Raw genomic sequence first — 26,199 nt, 5'->3', positions numbered from 1 at the left:
AATTATAGTTAAAACCTTGCTAAGCTGTTCTGAAGAGTAGCTTCTTTAAATAAATTTTTAAACAGTAACATCATAGATTAATGCTTATTAAAAACAGCCAGAATGTTGACTGGGAAACTATTTGTACTCCTAGTTTACCACAGCCATGATAATGTTTGGCAGTGAAATGTGAGAGGAGAAAAATTAAAATTATGGCAGTGATTGCTCTAAAACAAAATTATCTGTCACCGTGGAGAGACATGAGATGCACAGCACCCACGTGGGGACGCATTAGACGTGACCGGCTGTATGCAATTCCTTCTCGGCTGAAATTCAGCTCTCTCCCACTTCAAAAGCACATCAGAAAATGAGAGTAATGTTATCATCATGATAGCCTCGAATCCACTATAATGTACATGTGTAATTTAAAAATCACTCACAAACTTCAATACCTCAACAACTGCTCTTAATGACTACAACAGAGTGGTTTGTTCATTCTTTCAAGAAGTCCCTTGAATGCACATCTGTGTGCCAGGCCGTGGGGATATAGCCAGCAGGACCGTCTGTCCTCGCGACTGTCAGAGTTGGTGGGGACCAAGCACCCAGGTACCCGGGCTCCGCGCGTGGTGAACGGCCCAACTCCAGAGGGCGCCATTGCTTTCAGACCACAGTGCGCAACCCACAGCCCTGGACACACATTTGCTCTTCGAATACAAGGCTCAAAAGAGAAGAAAAAAATCAAAGATCTAAATGAGGCCATTTACTGGTGGTGATCTGAAAGCTTCACTCGTCTGTATCTTAGCTGCTTCAACAGTATTTGCTAACACTTAGTGAGCACCTACTGCATGTTTGGCATCGTGCCACCTTCTCTTCATTCATCAGCTCAGTTAATCCTCTGACAGTGAGACAAATATTGTCCCCATTTTACTCAGAAGGAAGACAATAAAATGTTAAGGAGGTTAAGTGACCTGCCAGAGTCACACTGCCAGTAAATGACTCAGAGCCATGACATTAAGTGCTACAATATTTTTGGCTCCAAATGTGTTTTCTATATGACCATGCCATAGAACCAAATGGAAATTTGCTAGTCTACTATCATTTCTCTATTTCCAAGCGCCAATATCACTTAAATTTAATTCCTATTTAAATCTTTAAGGTTTTATTGATGATATTTTCAAACATAAGGCAAAAGGAATAACCCCAAATCAATAGTGTCCTGAAGACCTTAAAGAAGACCCAGATTCCTATCTGAGACTCTATAAAGGTTTCACTAAGTTTATCCTTCAGAAACTTAAATTCTTCAGAGAACTCCTATGCCAGGTAAGTTCCAAAACCCAGAAGCAACAGTCTCTTCAAGAACATCAACTAGATGTGTTCCCCTTCCTCATAAAGTTGACACCCTTTTTAACTTGAACAGGTTAGGGTGGTCACTGCCTAGACATCCCTGAAGATCGGGAAAGTAATTAAACTAGAGGAAGGAGTAGCAACAGACAAGATGGAATTTAACAAAGGAATATGAATACTGAATCTCTATATAATTTTCTTAGTTGCTAGAGTATTAGAATAGCAAGAAGGAAAGAATTGAAATGGTGGAATTGTAACACATAGCATCCTTGCAAATTTGTTCTACAGCTACTTGTTAAATTGTAATTTGAAACCTATCACCTTTTTGTATATATGTTATATTTCACGTTAAGGAAATTACTAAGGCTAGGGTACTATAACTCATAACAACTTTGGAAATTTCCTATATAAGTACTGGTTAAATCATACTTCGAAAGATATTACCTTTTTGAATATATGTTATATTTCACAATAAGGAAATAACTGAAACTGTGGAACTGTAATCCATAACATGCTTTGAAATTTGCTAACTACTGGTTAAAATGCACTTGGAAAGTTATCATTTCTATGTATATATGTTATATTCTAAGAGTAAAAAATGACTGAGGAGATCCAAAATGGCAGATTAGGAGAGAAAGAGGAAAATACTCGTCCATGAAAAACACTAGACTCCAGAATACTGGTTCCAGGGTCCCACCGGCTGGGCAAGGACTTATATACCCGTAGCGACTGAGCAACTGGAGAAGCCAGGAGCCTGCGTTCGGAATCAAGTAAGTCTTTGATCCGGAGAGCTGCTGGGAAAATGGCAGCCGGACACACGCTGCAGGGAGGCAGGTCGGAGTGGGACCCGGGGAGCAGCCAGGGAGAGGGCAGCAGGAGCTGCGGTCGAGCACGGCAGGGAGTGCCTCCCATGCCCCAGGCACACACTTTGGTAACTGGCGTGGGTGACAGCCCTTTGCACATCCACAGCTAAAGGCCCCCAAGTTAGGGACAAGCCACTGCAGCAAGTGGACGATTGTGGAAGTGGGTTATTTTCCACACCCTGCTTTACAACCATCTTTGAAGCGGGCTGGGAGCCATCCTTTCGCAGTGCTGCAGCTGGGAGCCTCCTCAAGGAAACGGGGGATTCAGCTGGCTCGTGACAGCACAACTCCTCCCCTGCAGAAGCCTGTGAGGTGCACAGCTGAGAGGCAGGGGAGCCGCATGGAAGCAACAGGAGCTCTACATCAAGCCCAGGGACTTGTGGGTCCACAACAGAGAGGGACTGAGGGGAGTCTGAACTAAAGGGAAGGTCACCTGCTGCAGCCCCAGGGTATCACAGCTGCAACTCTGGGAACAGCTGAGAGTACTGGGTCTTAAAGCCCTCTTCCCTGCCAAACTGCACAGGGCACAACCCCCAACCCCAGAGCTGGCGGTCCCCACTGCACACAGAAAATTGGTGCACTGATTGGACATCCAAAATTGGTGCACTGATTGGACATTCGTATGGTTTGGACCCCCACTTGCTGTATCAACGAAGTTGGGGAGAACTGGCTTGAGGATAAGAGGTGGCTCAGGAGCACCATCTGCTGGTAGGTCAGGGACAGTGCACTGCATTAAGCTGTAGCTCTGTCAAATTATAGATGATTGTTTAAATAAGCCTGCATATCCTAAAAGAAACCTATCAAGATAAACAAATGACAAGAGGCCGAAAACAACAGAAAATTATAAAGCATTTAAGAAACCAGAAGATATGGATAACCCAAATGCTCAAATTTAAAAATGAGAGGAGATACAGAACTTGAAGAAATTAATCAAAGAAGCAATCACAAACACCAATACCATGGCTCAGGATATAAAGGACATCAAGAAGACCCTAGAAGAGCATAAAGAAGAATTTGCAAGAGTAAATAAAAAAATAGAGGATCTTATGGAAACAAAAGAAACTGTTGATTAAATTAAAAAGATTCCTGATACACAGTACTAGAATAGAGGAAGGTGAGGAAAGAATAAGTGAACTGGACGAGTGTAGGCTGGAAAGTGAAAGCACAAAAGAACAAATGGTGAAAAAAATTGAAAAATTCAAAATGGATCTCAGGGATATGATGGACAACATGAAGTACACAAATTTAAGAATCACTGGTGTTCCAGAAGGGGAAGAGAAGGGTAACGGACTAGGAAGAGTATTCAAAGACACCGCTGGAGAGAACTTCCCAACCCTTCTAAACAACATAAATACGCAATAATAGATGCCCAACGAACTCCAAACAGAATAAATCCAAATAACCCCACTCCAAGACACATTTTCATCAGATTGTCAAATGCTGAAGAGAAGTAGAAAGTTCTGAAAGCAGCAAGAGGGAAGTAATTCACCACATACAAGGGAAACAACATAAGCAGTGACTACTCAGTGGCCACCATGGAGGTGTGAAAGAGAAAAACTGCCAACAAAAAATTCTTTATCCAGCAAAGCTCTCCTTCAAATTCAAGGGACAGTTTAAAATCTTCACAGACAAACAAACGCTGACAGAATTTGCTAACAAGAGACCTGCCCTACAAGAAATACTAAAGGGAGCCCTACCAACTGAGAAAAATAAGAAAGAAGAGAGAGGTATGGAGAAGGGCACAGAATTAAAGAGTTTTAGTAAGGAGACATTAAAGGAAATAAAGAGAGAGAGGGGAAAAAATATATCTGACAAAAACCAAAGGATATGATGGCTGATTCAAGAACTGCCTTCACAGTAGTAACACTGAATGTGACTCAATTAAACTCCCCAATTAAAAGATACAGATTGGAAGAATGGTTTAAAAAATATGAACTCAGCATGTTGCTTACAAGAGATTCATCTTAGACCCAGAGACACAAAGAAATTGAAAGTGAAAGGATGGAAAAAAATATTCCATGCAAGCTACAGCCAAAAGAAAGCAGGAGTAGCAATATTAATCTCAGATAAAATAGACTTTAAATGTAAGGATGTCATAAGAGACAAAGGACACTATATACTAATAAAAGAGACAATTCAACAAAAAGAAATAACAATCATAACTGTCTATGCACCCAAAGTGCCCCAAGACAAACACTGGCAAAACTGAAGGAAGCAATAGATGTTTCCACAATAATTGTGGGAGACTTCAATACATCACTCTCTCCTATAGACAGATCAACCAGAAAGAGGAACAATAAGGAAACTGAAAAACTAAACAGTGTGATAAATGATTTTGGCTTAACAGACATATGTAGAGCATTACATCCGAAATCACCAGGATACACATTCTTTTCAAGTGCCCACAGAACTTCCTCCAGAATAGATGAGATGCTGGGCCATAAAACAAGCCTCAATAAATTTAAAAAGACTGAAATTATTCAAAGCACATTCTCTGATCCACGATGGAATACAACTAGAAGTCACTAACCATCAAAGAGTTAGAACATTCACAAATACATGAAGGTTAAACAACACACTCCTAAACAATCAGTGGGTGAAACTGCTAAATATCTAGACACGAATGAAAATGAGAGCACAACATATCAAAACTTATGGGATGCAGCGAAGGCAAACTGAGGGGGAAATTTATAGCTCTAAATGCATACATTAAAAAAGAATAAGGAACTAAAGCCAAAAACTGAAGAAGCTAGAAAATGAATAGCAAACTAATCCTAAACCAAACAGAAGAAAAGAAATAAGAAGTAAAGCAGAAATAACTGGCATAAAGAACAAAAAAAAAAAAAAAAAAAAAAAAAAAAAAAAAGAATAAAACCAAAAGTTGGTTCTTTGAGAAGTTCAACAAAATTGACAAGCCCTTAGCTACACTGACAAAATCAAAAAGAGAGAAGACCCATATAAACAAAATAATGAATGAAAAAGGTGACATAACTGTGGATCCTGAAGAAATTAAAAAAATTATAAGAGGATATTATGAACAACTGTATGGCAACAAACTGGATAATGTAGAAGAAATGGACAATTTCCTAGAAACATATGAACAACCTAGACTGACCAGAGAAGAAATAGAAGACCTCAACAAAACAATCACAAGCAAAGAGATCCAGTCAAGTCATCAAAAAACTTCCCACAAATAAATGCCCAGGGCCAGATGGCTTCACAGGGGAATTCTACCAAACTTTCCAAAAAAGGACTGACACCAATCTTACTTAAACTCTTTCAAAAAAACTGAAGAAAATGGAACACTACCTAACTCATTTTATGAAGCTAACTAACATCACTCATACCAAAACCAGGTAAAGATGCTACAAGAAAGGAAAACTACAGGCCAATCTCCCTCATGAATACAGACGCAAAAATTCTCAACAAAATACTTAACAAATCGAATCCAAAGACACATTAAAAAAATCATATACCATGACCAAGTGGGGTTCATTCCAGGCATGCAAGGATGGTTCAACATAAGAAAATCAATCAATATAATACAACACAATAAATCAAAAGGGAAAAATCAAATGATCATCTCAATAGATGCTGAAAAGGCATTCAACAAAATCCAGCATCCTTTTTAGAAAAAACACTTCAAAAGATAGGAATTGAAGGAAAATTCCTCAATATGATAAATGAAATATATAAAAAACCCACAGCCAGCATAGTACTCAATGGCGAGAGACTGAAAACCTTGCCTCTAAGATCAGGGACGAGACAAGGATGCCCGCTGTCACCAGTGTTATTCAACATTGTGCTAGAAGTGCTAGACAGAGCAATCTGGCAAAACAAATAAAAGGCGTCCAACTTGGGAAGGAAGAAGTAAAACTGTCATTATTTGCAGATCATATGATTTTTTTTTAATTAGATGTTTTAGTATTTTAATGTTCTTCACATATTCAACATAAAATACTGATGACGGATAAACAAGAGGGGAAAAGACTCCAGCAAAATCTTCTGAAAGTCAAATTGTCACTCTGGTCAAACACAATAAAGAGAAAGCCAAGTGAACAAAGGATAAGGGACGTTAACAGAGAAATTTAGTTTGAAGGTATAATTAGAAAACAAACAACAAACCAATCAACTTCTCTTCTAGCTATTGAAAAGAGAGGTAAGAGTGAAGAGGGGAATTTCTCAATCTCATTTCTGTGAAGCAGCTTACAAATGACAGGCATGACTGTTGTGAATGTGTGATGATACTCAAAGTCAAGGAGTCTAAGAAATTGTAGACGCCCACATATATCACTAAGAACCATATTATTAAAAATATAAATGCAAAGAGATATAGACTACAAGGTATTAAAAACTGACCTTGCTATATAAACACATAGTATATGTCACCTTTACCTATTTATGATAACAGTATAAAGATCTATAAAACGCTTTTCCCTGGAACTCCTAAACAGTCACCAAATGGTCACTGTTTACCTTAATCAATGGCTGTGAGCCCAGAAGACCTCACTGCTGCCACTTGGGAAGGATCTAGGCTCAGCACCTAACAGGTCCCACCTACCCTCCATGCTGTGTGCTTGTTTCTGCAGAAATAACTAGATAAATTTGCATAATATTAAGTCCACAGGCTATTTGCATATAGAGATCTAGCTCGAAGTAGCAGCAGAGACAAAATAAGCTGGAACTCATTAGAAAAGCAACAGGAAGATTTTTTAAATGCTTTCAGTTTAAATAAGAGTTAAAGCAGCCACTAAGCCCACCAGCTTTGCAGAACTGCTGATGTTTCGCTGTTGTTCTTTGAATTAAAAAAAAAAAATCTACAATAAGAACATTCATCTAAGAAAAATACCATGTTGGTTAAGTTTGTGTAGCCCTTCCCAAGTTACTTTGCTCCACGTACAAAGGTTAGGATGTGTTCACAGCTGATTCATCTCCAAAAAGTTTTTCATGAAGGCCGCCAGTTTCTGGACATCATCGATTGTGATGGCATTATACAGAGAGACCCGGATGCCTCCTACCGACCTATGCCCTTTCAAGGAAATCATATTGAGTTCAAGAGCTTTATCAAGAAATCTTTTTTCTAAAGCCTCATCTCCTTTAGCATTGCCAATGTGGAATGGAACATTCATCTTGCTTCTATTCTGGGGCTCCACGGGACATACGTAGAATCCTTGAGAATGGTCAATAATATCATAAATCATCTTTGATTTGATGAAGCTGAGCTTCTCCATGGCCGCTGCACCGCCATTGTTCTTAATCCACTCCAGGTCCAAGCCCATGACGTAGATGCTGAAGGATGGAGGCGTGTTGTACAAGGACTTGTTGCTGACTTGCACTTTGTACTCTAGGATGGAGGGGCACTCTCAGAGAGCAAAGCCCAGCAGATTATCGCAGACGATTACCACCGTGACCCCCGCAGTGCCCATGTTCTTCTGAGCACCAGCAAAAATGACATCAAACTTGGAAACATCCACTGGCTTGGACAGGAAGTTTGAAGACATGTCACAAACCAACACTGCTCCTTTAACATCAGGTACAAAATCAAACTCCACTCCGTGCACAGTCTTATTTGCACAGTAATACACGTAGGAGGCGTCTGGGTTGAGGTTCCAGGTGCTTGGATACGGAATTTTCGTATAACTCCCAAGTTTGGGGTAGACAGTATTCACAGTCCCAAACTTCTTGGCAGCTTCTGCAGCCTTAGCTGACCAAGCTCTTGGTCACCACATAGTCCGCACACCTTCCTGCTTTCAGCCTATCAGGTTTAAGGGAACAGCACTGAACTGGCCACACCCACCTCCTTGCACAAAAATCACCTTTTTTGGGAAGGATCTAGGCTCAGCACCTAACAGGTCCCACCTACCCTCCATGCTGTGTGCTTGTTTCTGCAGAAATAACTAGATAAATTTGCATAATATTAAGTTCACAGGCTATTTGCAGGCTATTTGCATATAGAGATCTAGCTCGAAGTAGCAGCAGAGACAAAATAAGCTGGAACTCATTAGAAAAGCAACAGGAAGTTGTCTGGAATGGCTAACAATTCCCGCACAAGATTCTCTGTGGTGTTAATAATCTTAGCAAAATCTGATGACCTGTTGCTCATTTCAAGAACACTAACCCCAACTCCTTGGTAGTCTAATAATTCCTTCTGTATCTCTAACAATACCGAGTGCGGCAGCTTGGCTGGTCCTGGCCCGAAGTTAACCACCTGCCTTGGGGCGTCCATGATGCGGAGGCGGGGGCTGCGAGTTAGCCGCGGGGACCGAGAGCGTGGACCTAGCACGTCTCCCAGCGGCGGTGTGTGCCAGATGATATGATCTTATATTTGGAAAACCCTGAGAAATCAATGACACAGCTACCTGAGCTAATAAACAAATTTAGCAAAGTAGTGGGATACAAGATTAATGCACATAAGTCAGTAATGTTCCTATACACTAGAAATTACCTAACTGAAGAGACACCCAAGAAAAAGATTCCATTCTCAATAGCAACTAAAAAAATCAAGTACCTAGGAATAAACTTAACCAAGGATGTAAAAGACCTATACATAAAAATTACATAACTTTACTAAAAGAAAAAGAAGGGGACCTAAAAAGATGGAAAAAGATTCTGTGTTCATGGACAGGAAGGCTAAATGTCATTAACATGTCAATTCTACCCAAACTCATCTACAGATTCAATGCAATTCCAATCAAAATTCCAACAACCTACTTTGCAGACTTGGAAAAGCTAGCTATCAAATGTATTTGGAAGGGAAAGATGCCTCGAATTGCTAAAAACATTCTAAAAAAGAAAAACAAAGCAAGGGGATTTATACTTCCTGACTTTGAAGCTTACTCTAAAGCCACAGTAGTCAAAACAACATGGTAATGGCACAAAGACAGACATATTGATCCATGGACTCCAACTGAAAATTCGGAGCTAGACCCCCAGATCTATGGTCAACTGATCTTTGATAAGTCCCCCAAAACCAATGAACTGGGACATAACAATCTCTTCAACAAATGGGGCTGGGGGAACTGGATAGCCATACCCAAAAGAATGAAAGAGGACCGCTACTTCACACCCTACACAAAAATTAACTCAAAGTGAATTAAAGACCTCAATATAAGACATAGCACCATAAAATCCCTAGAAGATAATGTAGGGAATCATCTTCAAGACCTTGTATTAGGATGTCGCTTCTTAGACCTTACACCCAAAGCACAAGCAATCAAAGAAAAAAATAGATAAATGGGAACTCCTCAGAATTAAAAACTTCTGTACCTCAAAGGAATTTGTCAAAAAAGTGAAGAGGCAGCCAACTCAATGGGAAAAAATATTTGGAAACCATGTATCTGACAAAAGACTGATATCTTGCATATATAAACAAATCCTAAAACTGAATGACAGTAGTACAAACAGTTCACTTATAAAATAAGCAAAAGATATGAAAAGACATTTCACTGAAAAGGAAATACAAATGGCTAAAAAAACACATGAAAAAAATGTTCATCTTCACTAGCTATTAGGGAGATGCAAATTAAGACCACAATGAGATATCATCTCACATCAATTAGAATGGCTGCCATTAAACAAACAGGAAACTCTTTCAAAAAATTGAAGAAAATGGAACACTACCTAACTCATTTTATGAAGCTAACATTACTCTAATACCAAAACCAGGTAAACATGCTACATTACTCTAATACCAAAACCAGGTAAAGATGCTACAGTCTAAACACTCTAAATGCTCTTCAACAGATGAGTATTATTGAGGGTAATTTTAATGTTATGGGAACGCTCAGGAATGATTATGGTTTGCAAACTTTCTTGGGTATGGTAGGATCATGTTGGAAGCAATGTAGTTATTTTAGATATTTGTTTTTCTTATTCCTTTGTTTAGATATGGTTTACTAATTTTCCTGGGTATAGTAAGAACATGTTACAAGCAAAGTAGTTATTTTAGGTTATTTGTTTTTCTTAATCCTTTGCTTTGTTTTGTTTGAAATGTTGTGTTGTTTAATTTTTCAATAAATAAAGTTAAAAAATTAAAACAAACAAAAAAATTAGCATGTTCACTTTAAGGGCAAGTAACCACACACACACATACACACAACTTCACAAACATTTTACTTTAAAGATATAAATTTGTCTTATTTTTGTTGTTGTTTTTTTTTAAGGCAAAGGTTATTTTTGGAGAATGGGTTCACAAACTGAAGTTCCAAAGGTTTTTTTTTGGTTCACATAGACCACGTCCTTTCATGTGCACCAAGAATTTAAAGACATACATCAAGCAATTTGAGAGCAGAATCCTTCAAGAATTCTTCAATTTCCCCCCAGTCTAATCCACACCTAATTTACCAGCATTTTTTCCCTAGTGAATCACACCTTATATTAACTCTTTCCAAAGTACTCAGCTTATAACTTTTATAGAAACAACTCTTTCTTTGTTCACACTCACAGTTCATCGGTTTAATAGTAGTTAATGAAATTACATAAATAATGAAATTACATAATAATAAGGAAATTATATAAATTATACAGTGAAAGTTTATAAATTACTATAATAAGACAGAAATAAACAGGTCTGGGCACAAACCCATTTGGCCCTGGGTAAGCACACAACTCCAGTGGTGGGAGAAGAACCGCCCAGACATACCGATTCCACCCGTGGTGGTGGGGAGAGCCTCAGTCACTGGATTTGAAGGAGGGAACGGAGAGTGTCAATTGCGGGAACACATCACTTACATGGAGGCAGGTCAGTTAATAGCTTCTACTGTAACTTTTTAAAGCCAGAAAAATACACACACAAGAACAGCAGCCTAAGGAAGACAGAATTTCTAAACTCCAATTTTTTTAATAGCTCAACCAAACAGAGAGGATGGTTTCTGGCCAGGACCAACAACCAAAGCATTCATTTGTTTAGTAAGAGCTTGGGGTTTGCTTGTGTTTGTTTTTTTTTTTCCTTTCCCCTTCACTATTTCCTTTTAAACACAATTGACAAGAAATGCATGTATGAGAATTTTCCAGACTAGTCTTTACATAGGTGCAAATAAGAAAATGCCTCTCTAGATGGATTCTGCTGGATTTTTATTTATGAGGACTACATCTTTTGGCAATTTTGCTTTTACATTTACAGTACATCATGATATGAACTTTCCAACATCTGATTCAAGATGCTTTTATCAATAGATAAAATTTGCTCTCACGTGACTGAAATTACTCAGTTCTTCCATTCAGTATAAATGAGAAAATGCTATTCTAATCATGGGACTAGTCAAAAGAGAATTACTCAGATTATTCTACTTAAATTCCATAATGATAAACTACTTATGACAGTCTACCTAAGTGAATTGCCTACATACTGAAAATTTACCTGTTTTCCAAAAATGTTAAATCATGGTCATCTTAACAGATTTATGTTCAAAAAAATCACAATATAATTTATGAAAGCAAAAAAAGCACCTAAATATCCAGTAAGGGAATGGTTACATAAATCACGATTGATACAATGAAAATACCATGTAGTTATTAAAAACTGTCTTATAAGAAAAATCTAATTTAAAAAAATGTCCAGAGTATAACTTTAAGTTAAAAAGAAAACAAACAGAAAAAAAAAACACAAAACCTCTCTATACAGAATGATCCCACTGGAGAAGGTGGGGATACCTAAAATACTTTGTTAATGTTTCTCTCTGGTGGTGATATTACATGGGATTACATTTTTCTTCTTTACAATTTTCTGTATTTTTCAAAACTTATATAACGAACATGTTAAAAAACATTATTTTTAAGGGTTCAATCAGTTGGGATTAAAAATTTAAAATGCTATGTACTTCCGTGCCTTCTTAAAAGAAATACATGTAACTAGGGTAGACTTTCCTTGATGACACAGCACTGTCATGATAAATACAAGTAACTATGGCACTGCCTGTGATATACCAATCCCCATGGGCTACGGATGGATACATGAAATTCATCTCTTATTTGTCAAATACATTTGCCAAAGTAGGTCCCATGGAACGGAGGCCCATGAGATTCTCCAGAAAGAGTTCTGCGAGGAAGCTGGGGAAATGCTGCCTACAGTATGCCCCTCCAGAGCCTCACCACAAACCTGGGAGTAAGAAACAAAACAAAACAAAGAAACAAAGAAACCCTCCTATTTAACTCACTGGTTTCCCAAATTTAATTACCATGGAACTCTTTTTTTCTTCTTCTTCTTCTTTTTAAATGTAACAAGCATTAACACCCACAGAATTAAGGCTCTAAGGAACACTCAGGGAAACACTGCCCTAACTTAAATGGCCCCAGATCACTTGATTAGCAACAGTAACGGCTTCCACTTCCTGGAGACTACTACTGTCAGGCTCTGTGTTAAGCAGTTTACAGACATTATTTTATTTAATCCTCATAACAACTTGAGTCAGTTTTATTCATATCCCCCATTTTAAAGATGAGGAAACTGACATTTAGGAAGGCTAAATACTTGTCCAAAGTTTCGTAACAACCCAAATCCTGTGTTCTCAACCATTAAAAGCGCCGACTTGACTTTCCAATTTGGGAGCAGCTTTTTATAGCTTTTGCTTCCTCTTTCTCTGTCATTTCTTTTTTTCTTTTTTTAAATTCAGTTTTATTGAAATATATTCACATACCATACAATCATCCATGGTATACAATCAACTATTCACAGTACGATCATATAGTTATGTATTCATCACCACAATCTATTTCTGAACACTTTCCTTACATCAGAGAGAATCAGAAGAATAAAAAATAAAAGCAAAAAAAGAACACCCAAACCATCCCCCATCCCACCCTATTTGTCATTTAGTTTTTTTTTTTTGCTTCATAGTTTTTTTTATTAAATGCAGTTTTATTGAAATACATTCACACACCATACAATCATCCATGATATACAATCCACTGTCCACAGTATGATAACATAGTTATGCGTTCATCACCACAATCTATCTCTGAACATTTTCCTTACATCAGAAAGAACCAGAACAAGAATAAAAAATGAAAGTGAAAAAAGAACACCCAAATCATCCCCCCATCCCACCCCATTTGTCCTTTAGTTTTTATCCCCATTCCTCCACTCATCCATACACTAGATAAAGGGGGTGTGATCCACAAGGTCTTCACAATCACACTGTCACCCCTTGTAATCTACATTATTATATAATTGTCTTCAGGAGTCCAGACTGCTGGTTTGGAGTTTGGTAGTTTCAGGTATTTACTTCTAGCTATTCCAATACATTAAAGCCTAAGAGGTGTTATCTATATAGTGCATAAGAATGTCCACCAGAGCGACCTCTCGACTCCATTTGAAATCCCTCAGCCACTGAAACTATTTCGTCTCATTCTGCATCCCCCTTTTGGTCAAGAAGATATTCTGAATCCCACGATGCTGGGTCCAGATTCATCCCCAGGAGTCATATCCTGCGTTGCCAGGGAGATTTACACCCCTGGGAGTCGGGTCCCACATAGGGGAGAGGGCAGTGAGTTCACCTGCCAAGGTGGCTCAGAGAGAGAGAGGGCCACATCTGAGCAACAAAGAGGTACTCAGGGGGATATCTCTGTCATTTATTTCTTGATGGAGTTATTGGCTCTGTTAATTTTTCCCTTCGCCCTTTAAAAATTTGCCACCAAGGGAGAAACCATATATCCATCCGTATTACTATTTAAACGGCAAGGTAAGGCTCAACCGGCTCTGCTCCGAGTCCACTGCACAGCCTTGAGGTCAGCTACTTTGGCTGCCCAAACAAAGACATTCTTACCAATCATCTTTCAGCCGGATTCTAACAGCCTCCTAACTGATCCCCTCAAGTCCATCCTCCCCTGGCTGCCAGAATGATCTTATGCAAGTGAGCCTGCAGTACTCCCAGCTTAAACTCCTCCAATGGCGCGCTTTGCCCAGAGGGTCCACAACCCCAGCTGCCCAAGGGGCCTGTGAGGCCATCTGGTCCCTGCCTCCTCTCCGGCCTCACCTCACTCCACCCCCACCTGGAATATTCCTGGGCACACACTCCCAGGCTGTTTCCCTCTGTGTCTTTGTTTTGGATGCCCATCCCCGTGCTTGGTTCCCTTCTCTCTCCTTACCTGGTTAACTCTAACTCATCCTTGAATCACATCTCCTTGTGTCTCATCTCCTCCAGGAACACTCCCTACAGATCTCCCGCAGCCCCCAAAGATTTGCTAGGTATCCCTCGCACTACGGCGATTGCACATCACACTGCTCCATGTGTACACTACTTGAGAGACTGGCATATACCTGCGTGATCCTAAAAGATGACAATTTTGTGGTTTAGCAATTCCACATCCCCAAAGAGGGAGGTATGCCATAAAGGCCGGGTAAATGAATAAACTTCCTTGACCTCAGCTATGTTCATATTAATGAAAGCTGTCGTATGAAAGCAAACATTAATTAGCACCCACTATGTCCCTCCACCATACTAGGCACTGGGCTATGGATATGCTCATTAGGACAGGAAAATGTTTGATTTGAAAGAAACATTAACTATAACAGTGCTTAAAATATAAATTATTCAAATATCTGAACAACAGTCCTCACGATCCCATGAGAAATGCTTTTAACACTGTTCCTTAACACACGACAAAGAAACCTGGCAATAAGGAAGCTCAATCTCCCTCTTTACTTCATCTTCCCCATGAAGTTTCCTCTGCCTTTGTACAAACAGGTAAGTTAGTTTTTTTTTTTAAAAAAAAAAAAAAGGACTCTGAAAACCCACACAGCTGACAAAGGAAATAAAGCAACTATAGCCCTTGTCTCAGCATGTTCTGAGAGCCAGTGATTACACATGTGAAGAGTAAACTGACACATTTGTCCTTATAGACATCCTGGCATGAGTCCCCATAACAACATTCTGCTACAAATACCATCCTAAAAGCCAAATAAGCAACAAAGTTGGCACTGCTTAACTCCAAAGCACATGGATGTTGCACACTGCCCATGAGGTTCAAACGCTTCAGTGTACCTCAGGGTTCCTCCTTTGGCTCTTCTGATGTAGTTACAAGTACTCAGAATGAAAATGGTTTCAACAGGATGTCAACTTGTCTGTAAATAAGGTCACCCAAATGGTTTCTCCCTGTCCTCCGATGACACCTCTTCCCTTCTCCCAAGCCATTAATTAATCCCAGTGGCCTTTCAAATTTATGGTCTCCGCAATTGCAACAAGCACTTGTAGGTGACTGGCTCCCAAACTTGTATGTCAAGCAAACCAATCTCAGGACCACGCTTCCAACACATGCTACATGCCGGACATGTACATGTAAGTCCCTCAAACTCTGTCTCACACTATCACAATGGAATCCTCTCCTGACGCCGCCCCAACCAACCCTCCATCTGGCTCATTTCTTGTTCATTCTTTACTCACTTCCACTTGAAGCTGCAATTATCTTCACTCACTTAGCAGCACTAACCGGGCACATCCTGATGCCAGGCACCATGCTAGGTGCCAAGGATACAGAGATAAGACAGAATGCCACTCTTAAGCAGCCCAGGTTAGTCAGGGACACAGGAAAGTAAATAGCTTAGAAAATGGGTGTCAAGACTGTGTTTTAAAACTTCAACTTCTGTGTGAGACCAAAGGAAGAGATGTTTATTTGGTGCAAAATCTATATTTTCTGTAGCACACTTTATAATTTAACTTGTATGCTCCATTTATTCAAATACCATAATTACATGGAACCTTGAATAGGGAGTGAGTTCTGGTTGGTTTGTACAGGTTAGCATGAAGCCCCGATACATCCCAGAGTAATTTGGGCAGAGAATAAAAAGTATTTGCAAAGGCTCCTTGAGGGACTGGGGAAAAATGTGGAAATATTAAACTTCCCCATCTGGGGAATTACTGATATTCTCACAAGCATTGAGAACTACCAGTTTAGTAGGCCAAACCCTTGATCTTGGGGGTTGCCCTTATGAAACTTGTTGCTGCAAAGAAGAGGTTAAGCCTACTTATAGTTGTGCCTAAGTGTCACCCCCAGAGAACCTCTTTTGTTGCTCAGATACAGCCTCTCTCTCTAAGCCAACTGGGCAGGTGGACTTGCTGCCTTCCCTGCTACGTGGGACATGACTCCCAGCAGTGTAAATCTCCCTGGCAATGTGGGACATGACTCCCAGGGATGAGCCTGGACCCAGCATCATAGGATTGAGAAAGTCTGCTGGACCAAAAGGGGGAAGAGAAATGAAACAAAATAAAGTTTCAGTGACTTAGAGATTTCAAATAGATTTCAAATGGAGTTGAGAGGTCATTCTAGAGGTAATTCTTATGCATTATATAGATACCCCTTTTAGTTTTTAGTGTATTAGAATAGCCAGAAGGCAATACCTGAAACTGTTGAATCGCAATCCAGGATCCTTGATTCTTGAAGATGATCATATAATTATATAGCTTATATGGTGTAACTGTGTGATTGTGAAAACCTCGTAGCTCATACTTCCTTTATCGAGTGTATGGACAGATGAGTAGAAAAGTGGGGAGAAAAAGCAAATGAATAGTAGGGGGGAGGAGGGTGTACGGGATGTTTAGGGTGTTCTTTTTTACTTTTATTTTTATTTTTTTTTAAGTAATGAAAATGTTCAAAAATGGATTGTGGTAATGAATGCACAACTATATGATGATACTGTGCACAACTGATTGTATACTTTGGATGATTGTATGGTATGTGAACATATCTCAATAAAATTGCATTTAAAATTAAAAAAAAAAAAAAGAAAAAAAGAAAATGGGTGTCAAGAGCCATAGAAAAGGTAAATACGGTTAAGGACCAAGTGTCTGTGACTGAGGAGGTGGGGAGAGCGTTTTGGAAGGGACAGCTGATAAGGAACCCCAGGTGGGGGGGTGGCGGCACAACAGAATTCCATAAAGTCACAGAGGTGTGAAAGTGACTCTGGCCTGTCTGCAACCCCCTCCCAGAACCCTAGCTCAAATCCTAATTCCTTTTTACTTGCACTACTGTTTCTGCTGCCAATCTGGTCTTCCTGCATCTCCCCATGCCAATCCAGCCTACCTTCTGCTGCCAAATTAATCTTACTAAAGTGCAACTCTGATCATATTGCTTCTCTGCTCCAAACACTCACTGAAACTTGCTGCGACCAAATTAACCACCATGGAGCACACACCCTGGCACTTTGCCCTCCCCAGCCTTTTTTCTTGTCGTTTCCCTACATATAATCAACCAAGATCTGGCAAAGTAGAGGGTAATTCACTCGTCATAAAACATGTCCCACGCTTTCCTGCTGTTCTTGTCTGTGCTCATGCTGTCACTTCTTCCCGATCCCCCATTTTTGTCTATCAAAATCCTACTTAAAGAAATAACCACCTAATTCAAGACGGTGGTTCCCTGAGGAGAAAGGGGAGTGTGGGGAGGGGGCATGCTCGGGATGGAGTACGCAGGGAGCCTCCCACTGGATTGGTAGTGCTTACTTCCTCAGCTGGGTGGCAGGCACATGAATGCTCCCTCTAGTACTCTGTAGGTATCAGTGTATGTAATATATATTTTTTGAAATCTTACCACCTATCAAAGTCCATCTCTTACAATAGGATCCCAATCTAGCCTCAACCCCTGACCTTCAACTTCAGTTAAAATTCACACATGGACTTTTTCTTATTCTCTCTTGTACAGTAAGATGTTTGGGTACTTGTTTTATTACCCAAATTATTATAAAAAGATCACTCCCTACTCATGGGCAACAAGGGTACTATCCCTAGTAATTTTTAGCAACAATAGCTCATAAGAACTATTTACTGAGTGTTAACTCTGTGTTAGGTACCACGTTAAGCAGCTTACATATATATCTCTTTTAATCCTCCCAACAACTCTAGGAAGTAAGTTATTGTTATTATTTCTTTTATTTCCAAGGCGGAAACTGCAATTGGAAAGATTAAATACTTGCCAAAGGTCACACTCCTTGTATATGACTCCAAACTGTGCTATGCCACTGCCCCCAATGTACTTTTAATAAATGAAAAAGAAGTAAACAGCTATGAAGTAAAATAAGTGCTTAAATTTCATCCAAGCCAGTTTAGCAATTCTGAAACTCTTTTAGGGAAAGGGAGCCAATCTCTACTGAACACTTCCTCTCCAGGTGCTGTCTTTACCTGCTGTGACCGTCAGTCTCACAAGAACCCCCAAAGGCAGGCTTTATCACTACTCCCACTTCACATCTGAGGAGCCTGAGGTAGGGAGTTTTTAAATAACTTAAACAAGGTCACAGCTCTCAGCCATGTTCTTTCTACATAATACTCCTTTTAAAAAGATAAAATGAGATAAAGATGATGATATTCAGAAAATATTCCTGGACCCTGAGGGTAATTTGTACTCAGGAGTTAAAGAAACAGGCCCAAGGGAGAAAATACTTAAATATAAAATTTGAACCCTTTACAGGTACAATACACTTAAGGGTTTAAATTTTAGCTTCTAAAAAACCAAGTCCCAGCAGAGTTCCGCGCTTCTGAGCGCACGTTGGGGAAGCAGTCTCTGGATTTCAAGTAAGGTCGGCCCATTTCAATGAGCCATTATGATTCAGGCAATAGCTGTGCAGCCCCACAGGCAAATCGCACCAGAACAGCCTTAGGGAAACAGCTTCCTCCAGAACTTTCCACAAAACAATCTGTCTTTCAGACCCTCTGCATTTTCATGTGTAGGCATTTTCGCTTGCCATGGGAACAGAGATCCCGAATTTGAATCCTTACTGCAATCAATAGTTAGCACTCATCAATCAGCATTACCTCAGAAAGCACACTTGGAGAAGTGACCCAAGAGGGCTGGTTTGGTTGCCTAATCCCCTGAGTGAGGTTCCTTTTAAGGGAGGCCACGGCAAGTCCATTGGGGTCAATGTGGATGGATTAAGAGAAGCACATTCCACTGCCATGTAAAAATAACTTTAAATAAAAATAAAAATATGTACATATGAAAAGTCAGCCCACAGTGGAAGGAAAGAGCATAAGATCACTAAGGCTATACTACTTTTAGAGAACTGCACAGTAGACAGAAGAAATAGGAAAAGATAAACACACGAGCATGGAAATAAGAATGGCTACCACTCAGACACTGTTCTAATGTCTTGAGCTGTGCTACAACTCACACACCACAATTAACAACCATGTAACTGAAGCATAATACACAGCTGTGTTTAAACCTAACAGTGAATGCCTTCAAAATCTAGACACACTTTCCAGCCACCGCAAAATATCCCCTCAGGCTGGAAGAAGCCTTACTCTACAATTTAAAACACTTTCTTTGGCCAATTAAAAAAAAAAAAAGGCCTTAGGTTCAGGTTAAAAGATTCTACGCTGTGAATGGCACTTACAGTCTCATCCTTGACCTCCAAAGATAAACAATCATCTATCTTTCTTAAGTAAAATGTTTCTTAGGCTAATGGCCAATAAAAAAAGATTTTTGAAATAAGGCCCCATTAATTTGTTGGGGTGCTCTGTTATTAACGATTGCCACTAATCTTTCTAAAAATAGAGGACTACAGATCATTATTAATAATTGTAATTACTCTTTGTTGAACACCATGTGCTGTGTTAAGTACTTGGTTCTCCCATCAATTCCATGAAATAGACAATACTACATTATCCTTCCCCAACAGATGCTCAGAGAGGTGGCGGGACCTGCTTACAATCTCACAGCTGGGAAGTGGCCGAGTCCCGCCTAGACTCCATGATCCCCAAGCCTGAATGATCTTTACCACCACATGATAAATATTCCACTTGCTCAAAAGTTGACAGTTCACAAAATGTTTTCTTCTACTATGTCTACAACCACACAAAAACAAACTGATGCATTAACATTAAAAGGTAAGTGAAACAAACCTGGCCAAACTTTCGGTTACTCACCTTACCCCATTCCTTCAGAAACCCACCACACACATGGCCAGGGCAACACGACTTGCTACATGGGACCCTAGTGGCCAAGTGTGCCACCTGGCTGAAGTATTCTGGCCGTCATGTTACCTTTTCTTGTTTTAGAAACACTACATCCTGAAGAACAAACTCATGCTGAGTAATTCAACTTGAACTACGTGGTCTAATCAAGTGCAGTTTAGTCAATGCTCAGTATTTGTGTAAAGTGCCCAGGTATGAAGGTCACCTTTACTCAAAACAAAACAAAAACTCCTGCTACATTAATTTGCCTTTCCCTTTAAATAATAATCTCCAGGTTCTCAGATACAGGAAACAAGTGAAGCGATCCCTAACAGTCTCAAAGTCAGCAGAATAAATTGACTCCACAATCTTCCCCCCACTATAAGAGTTTATTTCTATCATGTTCCACCAATACTACTACAAAACTGTTATTACTGAAACAGAACAGTTACTTGTAGCAAAATAACTTGTAGTCAGTGCCACACATTAGAAAAATATAACTATCATTTTTATTACTAAACTAGAAAGACGCCCTGCTAACAATCAACAAAAGGTCTCCAGGCAACTGAAAAGCATAGAAACTAAGCAAAAGATTTTCTTTCTTTGGAGACATGAAACTCTCATTCAGTCAAGAAAGATGGATTTTGTCACTTATTCTTCTCCAAAATGGAAAATACTACACAGAGACCATAAATGGGGTAAATTGCAACTCAGAGCAACCTTCTTTGTGCCAAGTTACAAAGCCGGTGAATACAAGGGGTGTATTAATGGAAAGACTGATACCATCTTACTACAGTAGCCTCTCTGTGGCTCGGGACAATGATCTGTTGAGGGTTTTCCAGTGATTTTGAATGTGCAACTTCCATACAAGCTCCTTTTTAAAGGGGCTGGCTCGGTGCTAAACACTCCCTCTTCGGGGAAAAAAGCCAAAAAGCTCCCCCCCCCCCAACACACACACACACACAGCCAAAAAGCTTCCCCCACAACACACACACACACACAAAGCCAAAAAGCTCCCCCCAACACACACACACACACACACACACACACACCCGCTAAGCTCCCCCCCAACACACACACACACACAAAGCCAAAAAGCTTCCCCCACAACACACACACACACACACAAAGCCAAAAAGCTCCCCCCAACACACACACACACACACACACACACACACACACACCCGCTTCTGGTAGAGGCTCAGCACCGTAGGCGTGGGAAGGCTCAGACTTCAGAGACAAAGGAGTAGGAGTGGTAGATGGGCCGGCAGAAGTGGGACCGACCTGAGCCCACCTGGCTAGGAAGAACCAGACCCATAGGATTGGACTTGCAGAGGAGAGTCCCAAAGCGTTGGGAGAAAGGGGGAGAAGGAAGAGAAGAAGAGCACACTGAAACTCTGCAAAGGTGAAGTCAGTCAAGGCTGAGAGCAAACCACAGCTGCAAGGTATTGAGTAAGAGAACCAGAAAGGGGCGGGCTCACGCCGTCCAGAGGCCAGGCAGGCCTGCGGCTATCAAAGAGGTAGGGGGTGGCGGACAGCTTCCAATCCTCATTTTATCTCCTCCTAAAAACAGTTTCAGGAACCTTCTTGGCCCCCAATGTCAGTAGGATACTGTGGGACCGAGCCAGCCATACTCAGTGCTCACGTCTTCCATGGAGGGAGAAACTAATGGAAAAAGGGATCCTGCAGTCACCCTCGGGTCCCTCGACAAGACTAGGGGAGAGAAAAGCCCCTCAGCCACGTCTGCTAGGACCCCTTCCCAGTGAAGTTAGACTCCAGAGGGGCCCCCCTGGCGCTCTTTGACCCTTCAAACCTTATGGTGGCTTCACACCTCCCCAACTTCAGAGACCCCTGCCCGACTCTAAAGCCTCTCTCAGAACACTACACCCCAGACCCTTGGCCCCCAAACCCTGTCTCGGAACCCCAATCCTCTCCTAAGACTCATACCCAGCTAGTCCCCTCTGTCCCCCAAATCCATTCCCAGACTTCCAGTAACTGTCTCAGTCCCCCTGTACTCCCACCCTTCTCCACAAAGACGCCTAATCCCTGCCTCAGAGCTAGCCCTTGGCCCCTCGGTCCGGATTCAGATTCAACTACAGCCCCCTCCACCCCTCCCGAACCCAATTTCAGATCCCCCCCCCCCAATCCCCTCCTCGCCCCCCTACACCCAGTCAGTCTCTCCGCTCCCAAATCCCCATTCCAGGCTCTTTAATGCCCGCTTCAGACCCAGCTTTGGGTACTCAGACGCTCCCCAACCTCACCTCAAGCCCCCCAAACAGCTCCCCGATCTGGGGCCCCTGAGTCCCCCGCACCCCGTCTCAGGCTCCCCATTTCCCACCCAGGCACCAGTCGCGGCCCCCAGCTCCCCAACCCCGACTCAATCCCCACTTCCCGCCCCAGTCCCCTCAACACGACTTGGGGGTCACACAGTCCGCCTCCGCCTCGGGCCACCTCAACCTCGCCGCGGAGCCGCGTCCCGCGAACCCCGCTCGAGGCTCCTCAGCCGCCGCCTCGGGCCCCCCTCGACTCACCTCCTCCATCTTCTGCACCATCTCCGCCAGCTGCCCCTCGTCCTCCAGCAGCTCGTTGAGCTGCACCAGCGACAGCCCCGCAAACCGGGCTTCGCCCGCGGCGCCCGCCATCCCCGCGTCTCGGCTGCCGCCGCCGCTCCGGCCGCCTGGCCTCGCGGACCGGAAGCGCCGCTCTCAAGACCCGCCCCCCGGCGGGGGGGCACGTGACGCCAGCCCTGGGGCGTGACGTCATCGCCGAGCGGGCGGGCGGACGTGACGTCGCCGGCCGGGCACTCGTGGAAGGGGAGGGTTCCGCGACGGTGGGGCCGATTCTTAAGAGGAGAAGGGAATTGGGACGTTATGTGACGCAGTGCGCGGTAGCAATGATGTCACTTCGGCTCAGGAGACTGCGCCATGATGTCATAAGAGTCTTTTTCCTCGGAAAAAAGAACCAAGAGCAAAAGAAAGCCGGCAGTGTGGAGGAAATTATTGCAGCCTAAACCCAGCCTGAGCCAGAGAACCCCAACGAAGGGGGCTTTATAGAGAGGCAACTTTAGACGCCATTTTGTTCCTCAGAATTGTGGAGATGTCAAGTCCTTCGTTTAACAGATCTTACTGATACTTGTAACTAGGCGTTGGGCATTCACAGTTGGGAATAAAACAAAAAGGACTCCTGCCTGCATAGAGCTAACAGAGAGACAGGGAAAGCTAATAAAAAACGAGCCCAGTCTAATTTTAATGAGTACAAATGAGAAGAGTACAAATTAGGAGAGTGCAATGAAAGAAACGGATACTGAAATGAGAGACTAATAGGGAAAACCTTCTTTAGAGAGAACACTAGCAGATGACCCTCTTGGAGAAGGTGACGTCTAGGATGAGAGCTGAAGACTAAGAAGGGGAGAACCAGCCGCCATTACTGCAGGAAGCCAAAGGCAGTGGGACCAGAATGTGCAAAGGCCCTGAGGCAAGACTAGCTCCGTACATTCAAGGAATGGGCAGAAGGCCAGCCTGGCTGAGGCAAATATAAGCAAGGTCCTATGGCAGTGGCCCCTTTGCACCACCTCAGAGGGAGCCCCCGGACCTCCAGGGTTACATGAGCTAAACTGTGTGTGAATCAATATCACTGAGGATGCAATTGCTCAGTCTCCCCGGCAATCTAGGGAAACACCTCGAGATCCTAGAGTCTGGGAACTCATTATCCTGCTTTGAAATCTGCCACAGTTCTACTAGGAAGAAATTTGAGGCTGAGGTTAACATAGGGAACCTGAGGCACTGGGAAGAAGAAGTAATTTTTTCTTCAAATCAAGTAATGGGTTCTCAATCTGGCATCTTCCATGCTGGTTCTCAGTTTGGCATCCACCATGCTGGCATCTTCCCATACTGATCTCTTCACCCAACTCAGCACTGAACACACTGGAGACATTCAGTAAATGCATTTTGATGACTGATGGGCTTTGTGTCAAAGGTGATGCTTCTGCTCCCCCATCCGTAGAACATAAGTTCTAAGTTGTCTGTCCATACGTTAGACTGGGCTCTGCTGACCCATTCTGTCTCTCTCTTTCTAGCCCCTTGTGTCTAAGGGTACACAATGATAGAAAAAAATGAGGAAATTTAGAGGAAAAGTTTTATGTTGTCTGTAAGCAAAATGCCTTATTGAGCCCACAAAGGGCACTCAATCATTTTCTTCTATTGAACTTGTTATACTTGGTCAATAAAGGTGATTTTTAGAAGAAAAAGCCACAAGAGGAAGAAGATATAGGAAGTCAAGATTACAGTCAGAGTAATATCTCAGTTTTGTATGTTTGTTTTCTTTTCCTTCCAGGGAAAGTGTAGTCCTGCCAAATTAAGAATAATTGCTATATTTCTAGGAAACTCTCACCGATAAGGTTTAAGATATTGTCCAGAAATTTCTCAAAGTCCCCAGGGAAGGTGAGAATATGGTTAGGGGTCAGAGCATGCAAAATACGGAGGGGATCGGGTGATTTAGCCAAGAACACACACCAAGAACAAGCCCGCTTCTGAATGATACCTTTACACGCTGGCCACTGAAGTGCTAAGTTCACATTAGCTTCATGTCCCCTTTATACTCTTTTATAACTCTTCTCCAACCTGTTTTCTTCCACCAACTCGAGTTACGCACCACTTCCTTTGTCGAATAGATCAAACCACAGAATCGTTTTGTTTTCTGCTGCCCTAAAAACTTCTCATTGCTCTTAAAAGTGGTTGAAAGAAGAAAAGAAAATGAGTGTTGAGGCTTCCTTTCATTGGCTTCCAGCCTGTTGATTTAATGTGTGGGTGGACTTGTACATTTTCCCCCCTTTCTGGTTGACTGATATTTGGGTTTCTCTACATACCTTGGCCTGCCTGTAATATTTATAGGCTAAGATTTTGCTCTGGCAAATTGAGTGTAATGTATGCATGTGCCAAGGCTCCTCTTTCAATGGCGGCTTTGTTGCCTGAGCAATGAATCTCTTGTTACACAATATTGGGAATTGTTGGGAAAGTGTATTTAAAAAAAAAAAAAATACACAACCTTCACATAGTTGAACTTTAAAATCTTCTGGCCTAGAAATTAGAATTCTTTCTCTTCGATGGAAGCTAGTAGAATTATTCATAAATGTTTTCCAGTTTGAGGAGCTGGGAGAAAACGTGTTGACTTGTTAAAATGGTATCGCTAGCATACACTACGCAGCTGTGTGTGGGTTTGGGAGGAATTTATTCCCCAAGGCATCAGGTGGAATAGCCGTGCCATTCTCAAGACTCACAGCTGACATCACCGCATCGTCACTGTCAAGTACTGAGATCTGAACGCCCAGAATGACCTAAGCTGTAGTCATCAAGAAGAAAAAAAATAATTTTTTTCTTGCTTTTGAATGTGAGAAAAGCTATACAGATATAGAAGAGCATTTTTTAATTATATTTAAGATTGATGTTATTTTGGTTTGTCTTAAAGGTGGAGGCTGCAGGAAGGTTGGTTATTTTGATTTGAGATTTGTCTTTATAGAGTGTTTGGGGTTATTTTTTCCTCCTGTTTTTTTTTTTTTTCCTCTCCCATATGGGCTTGGTTTAATGAACTATTTCAGGCATGCCAAAAAAAAAGAAAAAAAAAAAAAAAGATGGAATAGAACAAGCACTCACATACTCACGAGATTAAGGAACAAGCATTCCAATCACAGCTGAAGCCCCTATCTCTCCTTCCTCCTCAATCCCACTTCCTCTATCCCTCTCCAGAGGAGAGGCATTATTCTGTTTGAATTATTTTCCGTTATATTTATCTACCTATTAATTTTACTAAAATGCTATCACATGATACACATATCTTTCTGCTACTTGCTCTTTTTTTATCAATCTGAATTTTCTGAGATTTATTCTTATTGATTCCTATAGAATGAAACATTCTTTTTCACAGCTGGACAGTGTTTCAATGTATAACTATATGACCATTTAAGAAATCCTTTTTCCTGTTGGTGGGGGTCATAGGGTACTCACATCTTCAATTTCACTCCATATTTCAAGTTACTCTCCAGAGTAGTTGTATCAATAGTTATTTTGTTTGTATCTTTTTAGTTAGGGTTCCTTGTGCCAAAGAGTGAGCTTTGAAACATGTGCAGCACCTCATTTCTCACG

At 41.3% G+C, this 26,199-nt stretch overlaps 1 protein-coding gene and 1 pseudogene across 1 annotated transcript in view; both read right to left on the bottom strand.

Moving 5' to 3' along the window:
• The window catches only part of VPS37B (VPS37B subunit of ESCRT-I), a 32,204-nt gene extending 9,438 nt beyond the window's left edge, over positions 1–22,766 (bottom strand). The window contains exon 1 of the mRNA XM_037816813.1: positions 22,594–22,766. Within this exon, the coding sequence (XP_037672741.1) occupies positions 22,594–22,704 (111 nt within the window). The 5' untranslated portion in view covers positions 22,705–22,766. The remainder of the gene's footprint in view (positions 1–22,593) is intronic.
• On the bottom strand, positions 6,065–8,599 carry LOC119519244 (annotated as a pseudogene).
• Positions 22,767–26,199: the final 3,433 nt, after the last annotated feature.

This window comes from Choloepus didactylus, chromosome 23, assembly GCF_015220235.1.
Source record: "Choloepus didactylus isolate mChoDid1 chromosome 23, mChoDid1.pri, whole genome shotgun sequence".
Classification (NCBI taxonomy): Eukaryota; Metazoa; Chordata; class Mammalia; order Pilosa; family Megalonychidae; genus Choloepus; species Choloepus didactylus.
The sequence above is the reverse complement of the archived record's forward strand: the minus strand, read 5'-3'. Positions and strand labels throughout refer to the sequence as shown.